At 43.3% G+C, this 21,854-nt stretch overlaps 1 protein-coding gene across 1 annotated transcript in view; it reads right to left on the reverse strand.

Moving 5' to 3' along the window:
- TFCP2 (transcription factor CP2) overlaps positions 1-21,854 on the reverse strand; it is a 1,231,094-nt gene that overhangs the window by 791,224 nt on the left and 418,016 nt on the right. Inside the window, exon 6 of the mRNA XM_069653380.1 lies at positions 15,356-15,508. Within this exon, the coding sequence (XP_069509481.1) occupies positions 15,356-15,508 (153 nt within the window). The remainder of the gene's footprint in view (positions 1-15,355; positions 15,509-21,854) is intronic.

A 21,854-nucleotide genomic window follows, 5' to 3' on the forward strand; every position in this document is an offset into this window, starting at 1 on the left:
CCTAGAGTAGTAAAGTGAAATTGACTTTACTTTTTCTCTTTGTAGACCCAGGACACACTATCTTGAGAGTGCTGGAGGGGTTAAGTAGTATCCCCTTTGTCTACCTTCTCCTGTAACATTTTTATGTTACCCTTTCTACAATGAATGGCTAGTTGCAGTGGTTTACTTTTTCCTACCATTGTGTGTTTTTTACCGCAGACTGAATCCTCAGCTGCAGTATTGCACCCATGGGTGCCAATTTTATAAAAATGACCCTGGTCGTCTTTTTTGGTATTTCCGGTTGGAAAGGTAATTTACTCTGCACGCCAAACCGGGTTTGGTCCCTTTGTTCGTTTTGTCTTTGGGGGGGTTCACTGCTGAAGCCTGCCTCTGGCTCCACCTTGTTTGGCAGGGCAGGGAGCAAGGGAGGTTCCTGAAACTCCCGGTGCTTATGGTTACAGGAATGCACCCAAAGGAGATCGGCTGGCATACTGTCCTTGGAGGACAGCCACACTGCTGTGTGAGTCACAGCTAGGCTGAAAATGAATGGGAGAAACTTGTATAAAAGCGCAAGGTCTTTTACAAGGAAGGTAGAGTCGACCACTCGACGAATGAGCTGAAAACCAATCTGTAGAAGCTTGCTGTAACCTCCTGGACTGTTGGTTTGCCCGGTGAAGCCCAGCTGCATTGCTGAATCCCTGAATTTCCAATCAGCTAGAGAAGCCCTGCTCGGACAACTTCTCCCCTTCGGTTGGTGGGACCAATCAGCCCCAAGAAGAAATAGACTGGGATCTCCACCCCACCCCCCTCACTCTGTTGGCTGTACTTCATTGCTGCTTACAGGAACAGAGTGCCAGGGGACAGGAACACCAGAATCGAGTGCATCGCCTTTAAGCCAGTCCTGAGCTACAGGAAGATCCTCCGGACTCCCTTGAAGCAAGCCTGGGCCAAAACAGAGTGCTGGACACCAGAAGCAAGGAAGGTCCACAAGATGTCCAAGAACCGCGTTGGTGCTATGTGCGAGTAGCTGAAACCACAAAGTTCTGCTGATCTGAACTGTGCCCATTGCTGCCGCCAACCTTCAAACCATAGTGCAGGAGTCCCAAGTCGTCCTCCATCTTGTCCCCTTGACTGAGGCCCAGGAACAGCAGGATCTGCAGGACTACAACAGTAACAGCAGCCCTCTGGAACCTTTTTGTCAGACTCAAGGTACTGTGAACTAAGGGGCAATTACCTCTTGTGTGTAGCTTGCTTGCTCACACTGGAGACTTGCATTGGCTGCCCTTTACAGAGTTGCTTGCAGCTTTGCCCTTCACAAGCCTCCCAGCGTGTGGCCACCAGTGATTTCTTTTTACAACAAAACTCTAACATTGTGCAAGACCTTTTATGCTAATCTTTAAGAAGTGCCTCAGCTCACCTAGACTTTGCTCATTTGACATTGGCTGTCCTGGCTCCCTGAAGACTCCTCTTACCCTCCGACTTGTGTTGATCTGGCCCTCCAAAAAGTCATGCATACCTTACTTGTATAACTTGGAAAGGGCTAACCTTCATTTCATTGGGGGGATTGAAAAGTGCTTACCTGTTTGAGAAACTTGTTAACCTTGGTTTCCTTCCCTAAACTTTTTCTTTTTGCCACAACTTCAGTATTACCATTCAAGTGTGAAAAGTGATATATTAATGTCCACAGTGTCCTAACTATTGAAGTCACCTCAGGGTGTAAGAAAATCTGTGTGCCATCCCAAAAGGGCATCTACTTTATTGAACTGAAGGAGCGTATTATGAAGTGTATTTCAAGTGTTGCATATTGCTCCCTTCTGAAGAAGGTTTATTTTAAAATTGACTTAAATAAATAATTATTTCATCAAGAAACATTGAGTATGAGTGTTTCATTACCTGTCACTGTGAATCTCTATGTTACAACCATACAGCTTACATTGACCCCTCCTGAGAAGCCTGGCTGCTCAGCCACTCTACCAGCTTGTGTAGTACAGGTCTATACCAAAGGCTGGGTTACGTATTGCCAAGAGGAAAAGGCTGGGGTAGTCTCCCACAGATTTACTCCTTACAATCTTGCCTAACAGTGACAGCAAGGCTGTGCCTGAATGGAAGAAACTTGCATGTAAGGCGAGGCATCTTGAACAGAAGACAGTCGGCCACTGGAAGAAACATCCGATGAAGGAATCGTTAAGAAAAGCTTGCTGCATCGTCCTGGACTGTTACACTGCTCGGTGAAGCCCTGCTGCTGTGCACAAACTCCTTTTCCAAATAGACTAGAAAAGCTCCAGAGAGGACAACTTCTTCCCTTGGGTTGGTAGGACCAACTAACCACAAGACAAACTTTGCTGGAAGACCTTTCCCAACTGGCTGTACTGCTTTGCTGCTGCTGGAACCAAGTGCCAGGGGTCGAGAAATCCATAGTTGAGTGCAACGTCTTTAAGCCGGACTAAAGCTCCAGGAAGATCCTGAGGACCATCCCGAAGCAGGACAGCCCAAGCTTGAGTCACCTCACCAGAGTGCTCGACTCAAGGAGTGAAGGAAGCCCATCCAGTGTCCAAGAGCAGTAGCTGAAACCGCAAAGTGCTGCTGAACTGAAAAGAGCCCGTAGCTGCTGCCGCCAACCTTCGAACTGCAGTCATCCAGACGACCTTCTTGTCCCCACGACTGAGGCCCAGGAACACAGAATCTGCAACTCTGCAAACAGGACAGAAGCCAGCTGGATCCTCTTCTTCTAACCTAAGGTATTGTTCTGACTAAGGCGTACTTATCTCTGTCTGTAGCTTGCTTGTCTCAGTTGAGATTTGCAGTAGCTGCTTTTCTAGAGTTATTCTAGCTCTAATTTTTCACAAGTATAACAGCTTGTAGTCCAACAGTGATTTTCTACAACTAACTTTGTGCAAGACTTTCTGCTATCCAAGAAGTGCCTCGGCTCCACAGACTTTGCTCCAAATTGACTTCGGCTGTCCTGGTTTGTTAGGCAAGATTGTATGCAGTACTCTTTGGGTGCACTACAACAACCCTGACCTCCTGGCAATAAGAACACAACCTTGGGTATAAGTCTGTACTACACAGGGTGGTAGCATGATTGAGCAGTCAGGCTCATCTCAAGAGGGATCAATATGAGCTGTAGGGGAGTTACACAGATTCACAGTGACAAGTACTCAAATGAACTCTTACACACAAGGTTTCTTGAATAAACAATTATGAATGTATTTATCAGTCAGAGTAAGCCTTCTTCAGAAGGGGGCAATATAATTGTACCAATCAAATATACTTCACACAAAATACACACACTTAATATTTCTAAATCAGTAAGTACCCTTTTGGGATGTCCCACAGACACAACCTACACCCTCAGGTGAGCTCAATCGCTAGGGTGCTGTGGGCATTAATACATTGCTGTTGCATTTGAAATATTCTTGAGATGTCAAAGGAAAAGGTTATTAGAGACCACAAATATTCCCAATCAGGCAAATATGTTTGGATCCTCCAATAAGAGTCTCAGTGTAACTTGCTAAGCCAAAGTCAATGGGCAAAAGTCTATATGGGCTGAAACACTTCTTTGCAGGTAAGAAAGAACATTCTTTGCAGAATGTTTTAGAAGTCTTTGAAGAAATAAGAATCAAAGTAGGGCCACAAGCTAACTTGCTATGTGCACCATATAAATGTTAAAATAAATAAATACGTTATCTCAGACTTTACAGTACCTTTAGATAGAAGAAAAATGCAGCAGATGACTTCTGCGCCTGAGCAACTCTGCAGATCTCAATGTTCCTGGGCCTCAGTCATGAGGACAAGAGGGAGTACTTCTGGGGACTCCTACACTGCAATGGGACGGTCACTGCTCGCAACCGGCAATCTCCAAACAAGTGGCATTTCAGTGTTTCAACTCCTCGCGACTAACGCAAATCGCGTTCCTGGCTGTCGAGATGGCCTTTCCTTGGTTCTGGGGCTCAGGCTCAGTCAGTCCTGCTTCCTGGGAGTCCAGAGGATCTTCCTGGTGCTCTTGGCCAGCTTAAAAGCAACACACACGAACTGGTGTTCCCCTCCCTGGCTAGTCTGTTTCCAGCAGCAACTCTGTGGAAATTCAACCAGCTCCGAGAGAATGTCCAGGTGGCTTACTTTGGAGTTGCTTAGTCCCACCAACTCAAAGGGAGAAGTCGTCCTTGCAGGTGCTTCTCTGTCGAAAAGAATTTGGAGTCTCAGCAGGGCTTCACCACGCAAACCAAGCGTCCAGGAGTTGCAGCAGGCATCCTCTTTAGTACTTGTTCGGATTCCTTCGTCCAGTGGTCGACTCGGCCTCCCAAGCCAAAAAGCCTAGCCTTTTATGCAGCTTGCTCCCATTCCTTCCAGCCTAGCTGGAAGTCATCCAGCACGGTGGCGGTCCTTGCCGGACAGTCAGCCGGCCAATCACCACAGAGTGCATGTGGGTCTCCTAGGAGACTAAGCACAGGGAGTTTCTGGCACCTCCATCGCTTCCTGCCCCCGCCAGACACCCTGGAGTCAGAGATGGGTTTCACTCATCACCTCAACAGTCGGAGGGCTGCACCTCTTTGTAGGGGTCTTGCCTGAAATCTGAATAGGTAGGCTTCCGCTTATAAAAAAAATCCAGCCTGGAAGCAAGAACAAGCGCACCAATGGTATGGATCTCCGCCATACAAGCTAGCTGGGGCTGTTCACTGGTTAAACATTCTGCCCAGCAAGACACTGACTTCGATGTGGACTGGGACAAGACATTTCTAATCCCATCATCCAGTCATACTGCATCGCCTTCAGACCACCACATTCCCAGGCAAATCCTTTGCTTTCCCGGCAGCAGTGCTTTCCTTGTATGGGAATTCCAGATGCAAGAATGCCCAACTACAAAATGGCTGAAGGACAGGAATATTGTGGCATAGCCATTTACAGCAAAAAAACCATAGGTTGGATCAGTGAAACGGGTTAACTCTGGCAAAATTTAGAACATATCACCTTTTATTTACGTTGTTCAATTACAAAAATATATGATTAATTACATAAAAACTCTTGAATATTCAACAATTCATCATCTCATTCATACCTTCAAACAATCCCCATTCTAACACATCTACCCGAAAAGCACATCAAGTAATGCCCAATGCTTAATTTTTAGCAGAGCATCTGTTATTGCTGTTTGTTAGTATTTTTCAGCAATGACCCAGTCCATAGTATCAAGTGTCATTGTATAGCTGGTATGATGTTTGACCAGATATCGTATTTCTAGAGAAAAGCGTCGACACGTGTTTCGGTCAAAGACCTTCTTCAGGACGTTGGGCAAGAGGACACTTCTCCGCCCTATTGTATGCTTGTATGGGCCAAAATCTAAAAACAATAAGAAAAACCAGAATGTCAACCCTATTTCTTTTAAAAAGGTGACGCATTAGTGTCACATTAGTGTCAAAATTAAATCGAGACACTCGCCTTACTCACCCCCAAGAAGCAAATCCTAGGATCATGAGAGAGGACCAAAGGGATTAATCCTCCACTGGCCTCGGTATTTATATCGAGCCTGTGGAATCAACACATACCAAAAAACACTTAATATTTATTCCATAAATCAAGAAAAACTTGTAACTATACGTATATCAGGCTAAAAGTGATGTAAACTTACAAATATCTGATGGCACAAGGAGCAACTCATGCAGAAACTGCACGGATATGTAGGCCGGACGTGCACTGATGTTTTACAAGCAGTAAATCCTCACTGGACCCATCAACCACTGTAACAAATATATACGGGTAAGCTCCCCGTAAATCTCGAGGTGTCGCTTTGTTTTCTAATATAAAATCACCATGATGCTAGACTCATCTAGTTATCAACATTATACTCGGAGTGCCGTCACTGTAAATATTTTTGCCTACTAGTACTCTATACCCCACTCATACAGACAACATAGATTACCTATTGTTTCTACAAAGTGTGCCCTCTCCGTACTGCCATCATCTAATCGTGCCTGTTATTACACGTATTCCTTACCTAGGTCCAATCAATCTGCAACCCCAAGCGGGAGAATCACAACTACGGTCGGCGTTCGGTTAACACGTAACTGCCGACTCAATCAAAAGCAGTGATGGACATAGAAAGGGGACAAACTAATATCCTCATGTGTAGACACAAAAAAGGGACTATATCCGGGCAAACCACTAATGGCCCGTTCAGAGATATGAACAAGCACAAAGGAGTGGATGTTACGCCACCAAATTGCGTATCCAGAATGTGGACAATACATAAATAATGATACGGGTGCGCACATCCACCAATTTCAAAAAAAGAAACGCTCCGTGACTCTATGTCTCAAATCCCATGCCTGGCCAAACAACAATGGTCGATCACATCCGGGCGGGCTCTAAAGTATTAAAACCGTAAGGAATACACGCTGTACAGCTGATTTTCAATAAAGTATTTTGAATAATGTGTTTTGAAGATATAGAAAAAACCTATTAGACTTCTGCATGTTGACGTACATCTGAAGAAAAGAATAGAGGCTATGATTGTGTGGCTCCAGGGTATGTTCTTTTTTATTTAGCCTTTTTTTTTTTTATTTAGCTTTTTTATTTAGCCTTTTTTTTTTTATTTAGCTTTTTTATTTAGCCTTTTTATTTAGCCTTTTTATTATTATTTTTTTAGTTCTTATTTAGCCTTTTTAGTCAGTTGGTTATGTATGAACTATGAATTGCAGGTACTTCAACATAGCACCCAGTTCCTAACATCAAGCTGCAGTAGGACAAGGGTTAATATATCTTAAACATTATGTACGTGTATTCCTTACGGTTTTAATACTTTAGAGCCCGCCCGGATGTGATCGACCATTGTTGTTTGGCCAGGCATGGGATTTGAGACAGAGTCACGGAGCGTTTCTTTTTTTGAAATTGGTGGATGTGCGCACCCGTATCATTATTTATGTATTGTCCACATTCTGGATACGCAATTTGGTGGCGTAACATCCACTCCTTTGTGCTTGTTCATATCTCTGAACGGGCCATTAGTGGTTTGCCCGGATATAGTCCCTTTTTTGTGTCTACACATGAGGATATTAGTTTGTCCCCTTTCTATGTCCATCACTGCTTTTGATTGAGTCGGCAGTTACGTGTTAACCGAACGCCGACCGTAGTTGTGATTCTCCCGCTTGGGGTTGCAGATTGATTGGACCTAGGTAAGGAATACGTGTAATAACAGGCACGATTAGATGATGGCAGTACGGAGAGGGCACACTTTGTAGAAACAATAGGTAATCTATGTTGTCTGTATGAGTGGGGTATAGAGTACTAGTAGGCAAAAATATTTACAGTGACGGCACTCCGAGTATAATGTTGATAACTAGATGAGTCTAGCATCATGGTGATTTTATATTAGAAAACAAAGCGACACCTCGAGATTTACGGGGAGCTTACCCGTATATATTTATGTTACAGTGGTTGATGGGTCCAGTGAGGATTTACTGCTTGTAAAACATCAGTGCACGTCCGGCCTACATATCCGTGCAGTTTCTGCATGAGTTGCTCCTTGTGCCATCAGATATTTGTAAGTTTACATCACTTTTAGCCTGATATACGTATAGTTACAAGTTTTTCTTGATTTATGGAATAAATATTAAGTGTTTTTTGGTATGTGTTGATTCCACAGGCTCGATATAAATACCGAGGCCAGTGGAGGATTAATCCCTTTGGTCCTCTCTCATGATCCTAGGATTTGCTTCTTGGGGGTGAGTAAGGCGAGTGTCTCGATTTAATTTTGACACTAATGTGACACTAATGCGTCACCTTTTTAAAAGAAATAGGGTTGACATTCTGGTTTTTCTTATTGTTTTTAGATTTTGGCCCATACAAGCATACAATAGGGCGGAGAAGTGTCCTCTTGCCCAACGTCCTGAAGAAGGTCTTTGACCGAAACACGTGTCGACGCTTTTCTCTAGAAATACGATATCTGGTCAAACATCATACCAGCTATACAATGACACTTGATACTATGGACTGGGTCATTGCTGAAAAATACTAACAAACAGCAATAACAGATGCTCTGCTAAAAATTAAGCATTGGGCATTACTTGATGTGCTTTTCGGGTAGATGTGTTAGAATGGGGATTGTTTGAAGGTATGAATGAGATGATGAATTGTTGAATATTCAAGAGTTTTTATGTAATTAATCATATATTTTTGTAATTGAACAACGTAAATAAAAGGTGATATGTTCTAAATTTTGCCAGAGTTAACCCGTTTCACTGATCCAACCTATGGTTTTTTTGCTGCATAATACCTGAAGGATCAGGAATTATAGTGCAGGTCTACCCCTTTGTTTTTCTCTTGATATAGCCATTTACAGTACATAAACTCCTTATGGCATTGTTTTTTTTATTATTAAAATGTTTTATTGGTTTAAAGGCCACACAGTAGCAACAGCAAAATAAAACTTGAATACTGCTATTAAAATCCTAACACAGTTGACTCAAGTCACATCTTCCTACACAGCATAACAAAGGATATCACTATTCCATTTATTTCAATTCATTTTACATCTTTAACAAATTCAATCATCTATAACACTGCACTCACTAAACTGTTTTATTTCTCCTAAAAGCACCCATTCACACGCATTGAGTACTTTCAAACACTCCATGGTCAACCAGAAAATCATTTCTGACTTCACTTAGAGAATCACAAGTGGTTACCCAATGGTACAACGTCTCCACAGTGCCATAACCCTTACAGATACTACATTGGGAGTTTTTAATACCAGGCATTTTTCTGGCCCATTGAACCTCTCCTGTGCCCAGAATATTTAGCCGGCATTGCAGGAGCAAGTCACGATAGTGCTGCAACAGGAATTTCTGTAGATACATTGGGAGTAAATGTAGGACTTTCCCCTTCTACAGTGATCATATGCCTTGATCTATCCCAGGCACATTGATCCACAGTATTAATCCAATCCAAGTCTTGTAATTTCCTCTTAACTTTGGATGGATTTACAACTAGAATGCTGCTCGTTATACTGTTGTGCCCCTAGATCTCTTTCACTTTCAGCCTCCACTGAATCAAAGGTTTGTCCTGCCCTTCTGTGACTGGGTCAAAAATCGCAAATGGGGCTACAGCCGTTTCATGCACACATTTCCTAAACAAGGCAACAGACCTCCATACTACCAAGGATTCCAAAGATTGTAATTTCAACTCTTGCCTAATTGTGCCTATTGGCACCGCATTAGGGAGTCTCAACACTGATCGCCAGAAATAGCCTTCCAACTTCTCCCACACCTTGCATGATAAGTCCAGAATGGCCTCCGCTCTATATGTTAAAATTTGGGCTATTGTCTGCTTGTAGAAGGAAAGGATGGGGATCATCGTGAATTTCCCAAACCTTCAAAGGAAGGCTCTTCCTTGGTTAAAGAAATTAATCTAGATCTCATACATATACTGACCCTTGTCATTACGGCTCCTATTGATCACAATCCCCAAGTAGACCATGGATTCCACAATTTCGAGCGGTTTTGTTCCTACTCGCCATGTGAATCCACCCAGTTTCTTCTTGTAGACAGATTTCATAGTCAATACTTTGACTTTTCCAACATCGATCTTCATGCCGTTCTCACTCAATAGGAGTCAAAGGCGTCAATTCTCTGCCGGAGGCCAATAGGTGTTAAATCCAAGAAAACAAGATCTGCAAATAGTATCCAAGGCCTTTCGATGCAATTTATTTTGACTGGGAAGGCAGCCACCTCCCTTTGCGAATCTACCAGGTCAGCAATGTAGAGACAGAACATAAGGGGGGCAAGAGCACATCCTTGTTTAAGTCCCTGATATATTGAAATCTTTTGTGATAGGTGGCCTTTTTCTGAAAGTCTATTCCTGACCGAGGTATCAGTATAAAGAGCCTCCATGACCTCTACCAGATGACCTCTTCCATGCTCCAGCTTGGCCCATTGCTTTCCCCTAATCACTCCATCGAACACCTGTTCGAGATCCATGAATGCTAAATATAGGCAAGTTCCTGCTTCCAAAGCCCTCTTTAAAGATGTTTATAATAAAGAGGTCAAGAGTTGTACCCACGCCCTTGACAAATCCGGTTTGTCTCGGGTCGAGTATCCCACTACGCTCAGTCCATATTCTTAGATCTCGCAACAAACGCATGCAAAATGTTTTCCTATGGAGTCTAGGAGCGCGATAGGGCAGAGCCGGAAAATTACTGCCCCATCACCTTTTTTAAAAATGGGCACAATGTTGGCCATTCTCCAAGAGGAGGGAATCCTTTTATTGCCCATGATCTGTGCAAACATGTTCACCAAAAGTTTGCTCCATTGGCCTTTTTTTTTTTTTTTTAATTCCTGGTTCGAAAGACCATCTGGTCCTGCCATTTGAGATGAACTTCAATTATCTCGGCATCCAGTTCATCAAAGGAGAACTTCCAGGTTCGGAGCGGTGTCCCTCCACCGTTATTTATTCACCACCCAGAGTCCGCAAATGAGGCTGTATAGCGGGAGACCCAAACACTTTCCAAAACCATGTTGGTAACATTAGAAACTAACTCCCAAATATTAGAGTTTATTTCACAAACCACTCTCAACATATGTTCTGCATCGGTCTGGGCTCTCACGATTGAGGCAATCCGCCAATTCCTATATTACTGTTTAAAAAAGAGAGAATCCGGCTAGTTAAAGTTGTCCTCATTCTTACCAATTTGCCTAATGGACATCCGCATAATTTTTCTCCTCTTAACCAAGCTGTATCATGCGCATGCTTCTTGGCCCTTTGTCCCTTATTTTTCTGTCCTCCATGTTGTACATATTCTTGTGGAATACCCAAGTACTCCACTCCCATGGGGTCTGCTAATTGCAGAAGCCATGTATCGGCCTGTGATCTGAGCCACATCACGCTGTTTTAATCTTAGGCGATTACCTCCCCATTCTAGTTCCACCACCTTTATACCCTCCCCTCCTATAACGGAGATTGCCAACAGGTCATGATCGCTAAACTCCTGTGGCATTATACTAAAACTCTCCACCTTTTCACTTACGTTTGCCGACAAAATGGATCTACGTGATCCGACCGCGGCTGATTTTGCCACGGCCGGAAAGTTTGCATGAGAAAGGTGCAAGCCACCAAAGGTTTGCACCTTTCTCATGCAAACACACATACATACCCCCACCCACGACACCCCCCCCACCCACACCCCCAACATACACAAACCCCACTTACCTTCTTCATGCTGGGTACCTGCGGCATCAGTTCCCTTTCACTTCCGTGATCAGGAACCAGCGCCACAGGGTCCTTTTCTGGGCTTTTTTGTTTTTTTTAACAGAAGGCTGCAGGGGTTCCCCCCGCAACCCCTGCTCACTATACTGTGCTGTACCGCTGCCCCAGTTTCTTTTTTTTTTTTTAACAATGCTACCACCAAAGGATCAAACTTTTGGTGTTCAAACCTTTGGTGGTAGCATTTTTAGAACTTTTGGTTCTTGCGAACCTTTATAGTCAGTAAAAAAAAGTACAATTCCCACAAAACAGTAGCCAATACATGATTTCTGCTCACAACATTTCCATGTACACCTCCCAGGAACATCACCCCGTGTTTGGCCATTGGGAAGCACATGTCCCTTGGTCCCATATTACTCATACATTCCCGTTCTCTTGCATTCCATTCATTCTCTTTCAAGGGGTGACCACTCTTACTGAGTAGTTTAATAATGAAATCCCCACAGATAACAATCCTTGTGTCATCCCTTTCCCACATTGAGACCATAGCAAGGGCAATAGACGACGTAATCAGCTAGGTTTCTTTATTCATATTTACTCACCAGTAGATGTTAATTCGAAGCAGTGGTGTTCGGTTGTCATTATTCATTTGTTACAGGGACAGTATCTGGATGTAGAGATTGGGACACTAAATTCACAGCATTCCAGCCAGAATCCATTTTAATAAGGGTTAGGAGACCGGCAAATGGCTGCCTGTTAATCCCTTTGGAGCTGGGTTTAAATGTGCAACATATCCATCACAAAGGGGTAGAGCCCCTCAACCAAGTCTCTTGGAAACACAACGCATCAAACCTATCTAAATCAGAAATCTTTTCAGAGAAGAGCATCCTAAACCCTCTCGTGTTCCAAGAGGCTATCCTTAACCGCTCCCCAGCAACCCTTCGATGGGATCTATTTTCCCTGAGCACTACTCAAAGCCCCCGCAAGTCAGGCCCAAAAAACTCAACCTCAGCAGTTGCTGCTTCCTCCTCCCCTCTTTTCATCACATTACTTGTTTTTTTATTAGCTATGGCAAATTTCAAAGGTCTGGGATCCTCTTTTGCAAATGAGGCACCTCCTCCATCGGGAATATTTGCATTCTTCTTGAGTACAATGTTTCCCTTTTTTTGGACAATTCCGGGGAACTCTTCTTTAATATTTCCTTTGGAATCGTTGCTTCTCTCCAATTACCTCTAGTCCATTCCTGGTAGTCACTTATTTCATAGCCCAATGGGAGAAAGGTCTCCTTGATGGATAAGATTAAATCTTTCTTGGCTTGAGAGGTCATATGTAATATGACCCAATCTGTTCTTTTCTCCAGGACAAATTCCACAATGCCAATATCTCTCTAAGACATCTGGTGCGCCGGGAGCAAACGATTCAGCAATCTTAGGGAGTTTCTTCTATTAAGCACTGGCATACTGGGTCCCATAATAATTCTCTCCAGATATATTTTAGGGCTTGATCGCTGGTTATCCTTGACACTTCCCTTGCGATCATCTTTTACCAATTTCGCAGGATTGCTCCCCTTTTTCTCCTTTTTTCTTGGGACTTCTTGCTTCTGCAACAGCCCGAGCTTTCATAGGTTCTTTGAGTGAGGCCATCTTTCTTTTCTCGTCTAATGTTCTAAAAGCCCTCTGCTCCTGGTGCGTTGGCTGGGGTTTAAGATTGTCACTAGGTTTTTGAATCGACTTGTGAGGAGACTTTGCTATTACCTCCATCTGGCTCTCAATTTTCACCCACTCTAATTTACGGACCTCTTTCCACCGCTTATCTTCTTCCACTCCCTCCATTTCTTCTAGAAAGGTCACTCAGGTTGACCTCAGATATCTCCAATAATTCCTCCTCAATTTCATGTTCTAATGGCTTAGTCGACTCGACAACCAATTTTTCTTCGTGAAGGGACAATTCCTTCTTTGCTCTTTTAGCTTCTAGCCTATTATCTTTTAGAGGAAGAGCGCGTAGGTTTCTAAGGAAAGCTTTTGATCCATTTGATTTCCTCTTGGTTGTCAGTATCATGTTCTTAGATTTTGTTTACACTTTGCCGACTTTTCTTAAAGGTACTCACCGGGATAGTACTCACTTTGGCCACTTTAGGAGGTTTCAAAACTGACAAGATGTTCCCATCCTTCGGAATCATTTGAGTGCCTTGTTTATTCATAATGGGCGAGTTGTCCTCCATGGTTATATGCCCTTCTTTGTTTCCGGGTCTTTGCATGGTTTTCACATGTGACCTCATTCATTCACAATCTAATAGCAGCACCTCCATCATTGAGGTTTTATCGGTGGTTTCTCTCCTGGCGAGGTCGCACAAGCGATTTTGCCAATTTGCTGAGACTTCGGCCTCTATCCATCCTAGCTTTCATCTTGTTCGCCAACGCTTATCAACTTGTTTGAGACTCCCACCATAAGGGAGGATTGATCCTGGAGGCTAGTATTTACCGCCTCATATTGCTTTGTGAAAGGCAACAAGGATGTTGTCAATGAGGCCATCATAAGCTGCTGGAGGTGTGCCCAATTCTCCATTCTCAGGGGGGGGGCGTCTCTATTCCACCAATCCTTTCCCACATGGTCTGAATGCTGATGAGAAGAACCAGAGGTGGGGGTGGAGGCGATGGTTGCTTTCTCAAATACTAGATCATCATCAAGCCCCCCCACCCCCCAAAGGACTCCGATTTAATTCCCTCTCTTCACCCGGACTCATGAGGGCCTGCTCTGTATTCTCCTCAAACCGGGACCCATCAATCTCTGCCCTGTGTTCCATTTGTTGGTAGGCTGATTTAAGCTCCACAGGGCCCTTAAAAGCCTCCCTTTGGGGATTTACATATGTCCGCTCAGCAGTTTCTAGTTCTGCCAGCAAGTATGCTTGTTTCAGTGTTTGATCCAAAATGTGCACATGCTCAATGACGCAGGACAGACTTTGTCGCCCAATTTTGATAGTCAAGGCCGACAGTTCCATTACCAGGTGGAACGCTAGACCTGCATTCAAAACCTTTTCTAGAGAAGCAGGCTCTTCACAAGCACCCCCCCCCCCAACTTGGTTCATGTAGGATTGCTCACCCTCCATGGATTTCCCCATTTCTAATTTCCTCTGTATCATATCTTCCTCTTATCAAACTTGCTGTGCTCATCCATATTGTTTTTCCTTATTCAGTTTCATACTCAGCAGGCCGCTAAAATTCAAATTTGGCACTTGCAGAACCTCCCATAATTTGTCCCCTTCACCCGTTCCTTTGGAGGACTGGCCAGTACTTTGATTCCTCTTCTCTGCACCACCAATACTGGGCTCCTGAGCCTCTACCATCTCATCAGTTTGTCAGATCCATTCGATTCCAGGTAGTACTCCCCCCCCCACCCCCACCTTCAGTTGCCAGCAAGAGGTCGTTTAAATTCACCCCCCCACCTTTGTATTTACTGAACAGTCAACATTTACCGAAATACCCGTCTCCCCCCTTAAGTCCAAGCTCCCTGCATCGTTCGTATTGAGCACACTCTCCCGGCGCCTTAACTGACGTAGAGTTCTCGTACCGGGGGGACTTAATCGCCTCCCCATTCTTCCACTGGCTTCCCTCAGCGAACTCCGGCAAACTCCCACTTCACTCCCTTATGGCGTAGTAAAATGCAAAAGTCCACAAATAAAGTTTCAAACATAGTAGCAAAGTATTTGGTGCCACCAGCCCATCCTGGACACATTGTAATCATAACCATTTTAAGGTGATGTGTGCAGCTTTAAAAATACAAGAAATTCATGAAGGAAAACAGTCTCACAGTACTGATAGTCTTAGGGACTGATCAGTGTCCCTATAAGAGTAAAACGCAAGGGAAAAAGTTTTACTAATCTCAAAAAATAGTCAGGAGAGCAGTCAACAATAGCAAAAAGAAATGGTATCTGATTGAAGTATATGGGGGGAAAGCAGCAAAAATGATCTTTCCCAACAGCACACATGGTCAAATATATAGTGGTAATGTTCATATGGAAGTTTGCTACACTCATTTTGTATAGAAGAATGTGCAGCTCTTACATTTGGGGCAAGCAGAAAGTACAGTTGGAAAGATGAACAAAAACATCTAATCAAATACCAATTTGATTAGCAAAAACACCTAAGGCGCTGAAGTCCACCACTCCTATACATTACCTACCTACCTTAAAGACTTTGACCTGACAGCTAGCAGAGTGAAGGTGCTCTGTGTACTCTCCATTCTCGTCATCTTTAAATGTGTCAATCTGGATCCGGAACGGCACACCCTTTTCTCCTCCATGTTTCCTCATGGTGAACTCTGTGCTGATACAGTGTACCTATAAAAAATCAAAACAAAGAATATTGACAGCACAGTTTACAGATTTTTAGTTAAATACAAAGCAGGAACAAAATATCTGAATTATAGACAGGCCATACGACTTCAGGTTTGTGGATGCAACATTTTGTAAGGGAAATGGGAAAGAAGCAAAAGTTGCTACTATAATTGGTATAATGTAATAAGTGAAAGATCTGTGTTAATCACAAATTAAAACTCTATTGTTTTTAGTTTCAAGCTATATACTTGCAATAATAAATTGCTCCCAGAAAACATGTAATGGTATTTTTAGGACTTCAGAAACAAATTTACACAAACGGAAGCACAAAGTCTTGATGCCCGAGTGCAATGAATCAAAGTATTTCTTAGTATGGCTTTTTGCAAACTGAGTACTTTCAGAAGTAAATGGGTGTCATGCATTCCTTCATATAGCAGTATTAAAGCAGATTCAAATAGCTTCACCTAAACATTCATCTTTTTGCCACATATTTTAAACACTTCAACCTATGGTGGCTTACTCATTAAATTATGAAGACATTTTAACACAATTGCTGCTGCATACTAAATTCAATTGTGTAAAGCAAGATAAGGCGCAGACAATAACGCACGCTCAGAAACATTTGTGAATGAGCGTGATAGAAATAAAATATATCATAACGTGCCAAAATGGTTAATTCTTTGCTATACCAGCTTTAAATAATGTACATCTTACCCATTTTATAAATCTGTGTAAACATTTGCATGAGAAAGTTTAAATGCAGCATTCCATAATGGAGACATCATTGATATTCTACATAAGTATATTCAATTTTTGAAGCAGTGTCATCCCCACAGTAAGACAGACCAGCATAAAGAATGCCAACAAACCATGCCAGAAGTCTGCATACAATGTCACGCTGCAGTTTGGGGTGCGTGGATATCAAGATAAGAGGAGTAGGTTTGATGCAACATACATTTAAGCATGGATTAGGGAATGCACTCTTCGCATTGTCCAGATAAAGCAGGGAATAAAAAGCAAGTAATCATTTGGAAAAAGCTGTACATTTAGGGTAATGACCTATTTATTTAGAAACCCAGGCGGATAACCCTCACGCCTATTTGCACTGCCCTTAGTAATCATTTTCAAAATGCTTGGCCGATGCCTTTCTTATTTGGCTGCATGCAATTTTTAATTCCTTTATTTTTGCCTATCACACCATTTTACTGATGTACACCATATGTGCATGTTACATTGAAAACTTATTAAACTTTCCCGCATCATCACATATTGATTTCCAAGCAATACTTCAAAGTCAGAAAGAAAAATGTACTCAGCATAGTGACTACAATAATATTAGTCTGAAGTTCCCTTTCCGCCATGTGTCCATGTACATTTCGGGTTGTATGTGATACTTTAATATGAATGGCTGCATACAAAAAAAAGCATTTTTAGCCATTTGGTGTGGCCTTTAATATTTGCCAATATGGTTTTTCACCCCCGCCCAAAAATCCATACCCAGCCCTCACCCTGAAAATCAGGAGGTTTTATCCCCTGAACTGCACTTTACCCCCAGCCACAACAAACCAAAAAAAACTCCAACCTGCACGCAAAAACCACCACTCCACACACACACACACACACTTACCTTCTTTCTAGCCCGCTGCCATCCACACTACAAGAATAAGCCCTCTACACACACTTACTTAATACACCCACAGCTTTCAGGCCGACCGTGCCTTTTAGCCCCTGCGCGCACTCGTGTGCATGACAAGTTACATTTAGAAAGACTGCTCTTCCTAAAATCTTTGACATTTCTTTTTTTTTCTCTTAATAGCACATTCCGTTTTAAGCTGTATTAGGAAAGATTTTCTTTTCGCTGCTTTCTTCCTATAATCTATGGAACACCCTTTATTTTTACTTTGTTTAGACTCCTGTCCTGACATTTGTGAGGTCAGTAAAGGCTTCACCTTTACTACCCTTGTCTTTTTCTCATTCTTTTCAGTGGATTTCTTGTATGGTTATAATTGCACCCATTACCCTAAAGTGAAGTGTGGTTAGGATAATTTGTAGCCGTAGCTTTTCCGATAGCGGCTTTTTTACTTTTACAATGTGCCTACAAGCTGGTGGCAGCGGATATCTTTCTACCGCGTTTTTAACAAGACGGGTCAATATGAGTACTAATGTTGTAACACAGCTTCACAGTACAGTTATTCAAATAAACACTTGCACTCAAGGTTGCTTGATAAAACAATTATTAATTTATTACAGTCAGTTGTATAAGCCTGCTTCGGAAGGGAGCAATATAAAACACTTATAATACACTTCAAAACACACTGTTACTCTAAATCAGATGATACCCTTTGGGGACGGCTCAGACACTTCCTACACCCTCAGGTGACTCAAATAGCTAGGACACTGTGGACATTGATTTATCACTGGTACATTTAGAGCAATACTGAGTTGGTGTAAAAGATATATAGGGGAAAAAAAAACAAAGGTTAACAAATAATTTATAAACCTGTAAGTACTTTTTGAAACCTTCCAATGTCAAATAAGTTTAACCCATTCCTGGGGAAAAGATAAAGCACAGAGTCGAATGTAAGAAGAGTCATTGAGGGAGCAAGAACAGCCAATATTAATTGCACAATGTCTAGGGTGGCTGAAGATACTCTTTGCAGGCAGGTAAAATGTCTTGCACAATGTTTTTAGAAATATTTGTAGAAAATAGAACACTTGAAGGGCCAAAGCTATAGCAACTCTGCAAAGTAACCAAGACAACTCAACTGAGAGCAAGCAAGGCTAGACAAAAAGAGGTACGTTCCCTTAGACTTTACAGACCCTCTGGTTAAAAGAAATGGTTCCAGCTGCCTTCTGTTTCTGTACAGCTCTGCAGATCCTGCTGTTCCTGAGCCTCAGTCGTGTGGACAAGAGGGAGAACGTCTGGGGACACCTGTGCTGCTTTGGGAAGGTCAGCGGCAGCAGTGGGCAAACTCCAATTCAGCGGTTCTTTGGTGTTTCAGCTCCTCACGTCTGACAGCAAATAGCAACAACGCAGTTCTCAGATACCATTAGACTTTCCTCACATCTGGGGTCCAGCGCTTCGAGGTGGCTCAGGTCTGGTCAGTCCTGCTTCAGGGAGTCTGGAGGATCGTACTGGCGCTCAGTTTCTAACAGGAAATGGCGAAAAAAAAGACAACAAGGGCCATTTTGCCGAAATGGGCACCCATGGTTGCGTTACTGCAGCTGCGAACGCAGCCCGCGGTAAACACAATCGCAGTAAAAAGTACTGCCACCAGCCATTAATTGTAGAAAGGGGAACATAAAAATGTTACATGAGAAACTAGACAAAGGAGATACTAAGTAGCCCCTCCAGCATCCTATGGTAAGGCAGTGTGTGCTGGGTCTAGAAATTACGAGAGGGTGAGAAAAAGGGCTCACTCTCTCCAGGTTAGAAACTAAAAGTCCTGAAGTCCAGCAAAAGAGCCAGGGGTCTTTAAAATAGAAGGGAAATCGCACATGTTTTAGAATCCTCCGTAGCAGGTTCTCAGAGCATGTGAGCACTTAAATCTCCCAATGAAGTCTAGATAAAACCTTTTCCAGCAATATTAGTTAAAAACCAATGCATCCCCTATGAGGGACAGTTAGAATCAAACTCAATGGGTTAGAAGAGTCTGCGGGGAGCCAGGACAGCCATAGTCTATTTGGAGTAAAGTCTATGGAGATGAGGCACTTCTTAGATAGCGGAAAGTCTTGCATAAAGTTAGGGAGTTTGTTGTAGAAAATCACTGTTGGGCCACAAGCTGTTCCACTTGTGAAAAGTTAGAGCTAGAATAACTCTAGAGAAGCAGCTACTGCAAATCTCAACTGAGACAAGCAAGCTACAAAGAGGTAAGTACGCCTTAGTCAGAACAGTACCTTAGGTTAGAAGAGGATCCAGCTGGCTTCTGTCCTGGGTGCAGAGTTGCAGATCCTGGGTCTCAGTCATGGGGACAAGAGGGGGGATGTCTGGAGGACTCCTGTATTGCAGTTCGAAGGTCAGCGCCAGCTACAGGCTCTTTTCAGTTCAGCAGCACTTCCTGGTTTCAGCTACTGGCAAATAGCACCACCGCACATCTTGGACACTGGATGGGCTTCCTTCACTCCTTGAGTCGAGCAGTCTGGTGAGGTGACTCAAGCTTGGGTTGTCCTGCTTGGGGAGGGTCCTCAGGATCTTCCTGGAGCTTTGGTCCGGCTTAAAGACATTGCACTAGTCTACGGATTTCTTGACTCATGCACTCGGTTCCAGTAGCAGCAAAGCAGTACAGCCAGTTGGGAAAGGTCTTCCAGCAAAGTTCGTCTTGGGGTTAGTTGGTCCCGACAGGAAGTAGTAGTCCTCTCCGGAGCTTCTGTAGTAGATTCTGTAAAAGATTTTCAGCACATCCACAGGGCTTCTCCAGGCAGTTCAACGGTCCAGGAGGATGCAGCAAGCACCTCTTCACGATTCCTTTGTCGGATGTTTCTTCCAGTGGTCTACTCTGTCCTCTTTTCAAGAAGCCTGGCCTTTTATGCAGGTTTCTTCCATTCAGGCACAGCCTAGATGTCACTCGCACAGCAGCGTAGCTTTCCTGCAAGGACAGCCAGCCAATCATGACTGGGTGCTTTCAGGTTACCAAGGAGACTAAGGACAGGGAGTTTCGGGCACCTCCCTCGCTTTCTGCCCTGCCAGACACACTGGAGCCAGAGGCGTGTTTCAGTACTGAACCCAGCCAAAGGCAAAGCGAACAAAAGGGTTAAACCTGGTTTGGCGCGCAGAGTAAAAAAAGCTCAAAAATAAAGAAATGGCAAAAAAAAGAAGACAGGGGTCATTTTGACACAATGGTCACCGATGGGTGCTAAACTGCAGCTGAAGATACAGCCTGCAGTAGAAAAGCACAATGGTAGGAAAATTAAACCACTGCCACCAGCCATGTAAAGTAGTGAGGGTAACAACAAATGTTACATAACCCACATAAGAAAAAGCCAAGTAAAGTCAATTTCACTTTACTACTGTTGGGAACAGTAGTTCACCCAAGAGAAGGTATTTAAACCTTATGAGAAATCTAAATGATTTATCTGTGACACTGCACTGAAGGTGCTGTGTGTCACCATACGAAAAGTAGATGTCTATGGGGTTTGTCAGATTCCAAAAACAAAGGAAATACAGAATCCAAATCAGAGAAGAATCAAGAAGGTCAAAGAACAAAATGTCCAAAGAAAGTGAAAAATCTCGTGGCATGGGAATCTAGAACACTAGCCACAGTTAGCAGCCAAAAGCGGTAAACGTGAAGGCTAACAAAATATATAAAAAATGGTAAAACATTAATTGCTGCCACCAGCTTGTCTTTAGACTCATTTAAACGTAACCAAAACTGTGATGAGTGCACGTCTAGCGTGATACAAATGTATCCCCACTGCACTGCATTGAAAGATGCAGTGTGCAATATCAAAAAGTTATCCAAACAGATAAGTCAAAAGACAAAAGGGGCCCATAGTTTCCCCAGTACTGGCAGTCGGAAGGACGAGCCAGCTTCCCCATAACGAATTAGTAAAAGGCCAGTATAGTGAAGCCGAAGGCATCACTTCACTGTAAAAACTCAGGCCAAGGTGTAAGACCAAAGCAATAAGTTTGGGGTTCCATAGAATATGGAGGAAAAGTTGCATAAAAGAGAAACTTTCCTAACATGGGAAGATGGTGTGGCTAGTGGCGATCCATAATTGGATACCCACTTCCACTTCAAATGGTGGAGATCCTTACCATTGGTGGACCTGGGTGAGTTTCTAGTCCACAACCTGGCTAAACAGAGGATCACTGCAGACATTCTTGATATCATTGTTGGAGTCAAGTCCTCTACAAAGAAGATCATCCCGCTGACAACCTGGTGACTGCCCCTGGAGCTGACCAGCACCAACTCCAAAGTAGTACTGGTGAAGCTCTTCTCCCCTGCCCCGATCTAAAAAAGACTGGCGTTGCTGCTTTAACCCCGACCAGTGGGAACAACCAATATCGACCCATGCCTTCTGGGCTTTTGGAAGTGTCCCTCGGCCAACCAGTGGAGTGACCAGCTATTAGGAAACTCCTCTCTTCAACATGTCCTCCATAGTTTCTATGAACCCCCAATTTCTTTGCTTGGTTTTTGACCCCGTTCTGATTGTTTGAGGAGGCGTAAAGCCTTCCGTTGTACTCCCGCCCACCCACCCTTGCCTTTTGCTCATTTGATATGGGGAACCTGATCAGTCCGTCAGACTATCAGTACTGGGAAACTGTCACCCAATGCAGTGCAATGGGGATACATTTGTATCACCCCAGCCTTTTGCACTTGTGAGCATTGGCAACTTGTATACGTGCCTA

Source organism: Ambystoma mexicanum, chromosome 3q (genome assembly GCF_040938575.1).
Source record: "Ambystoma mexicanum isolate Mex_15411 chromosome 3q, UKY_AmexF1_1, whole genome shotgun sequence".
In the NCBI taxonomy this organism is placed as follows: domain Eukaryota; kingdom Metazoa; phylum Chordata; class Amphibia; order Caudata; family Ambystomatidae; genus Ambystoma; species Ambystoma mexicanum.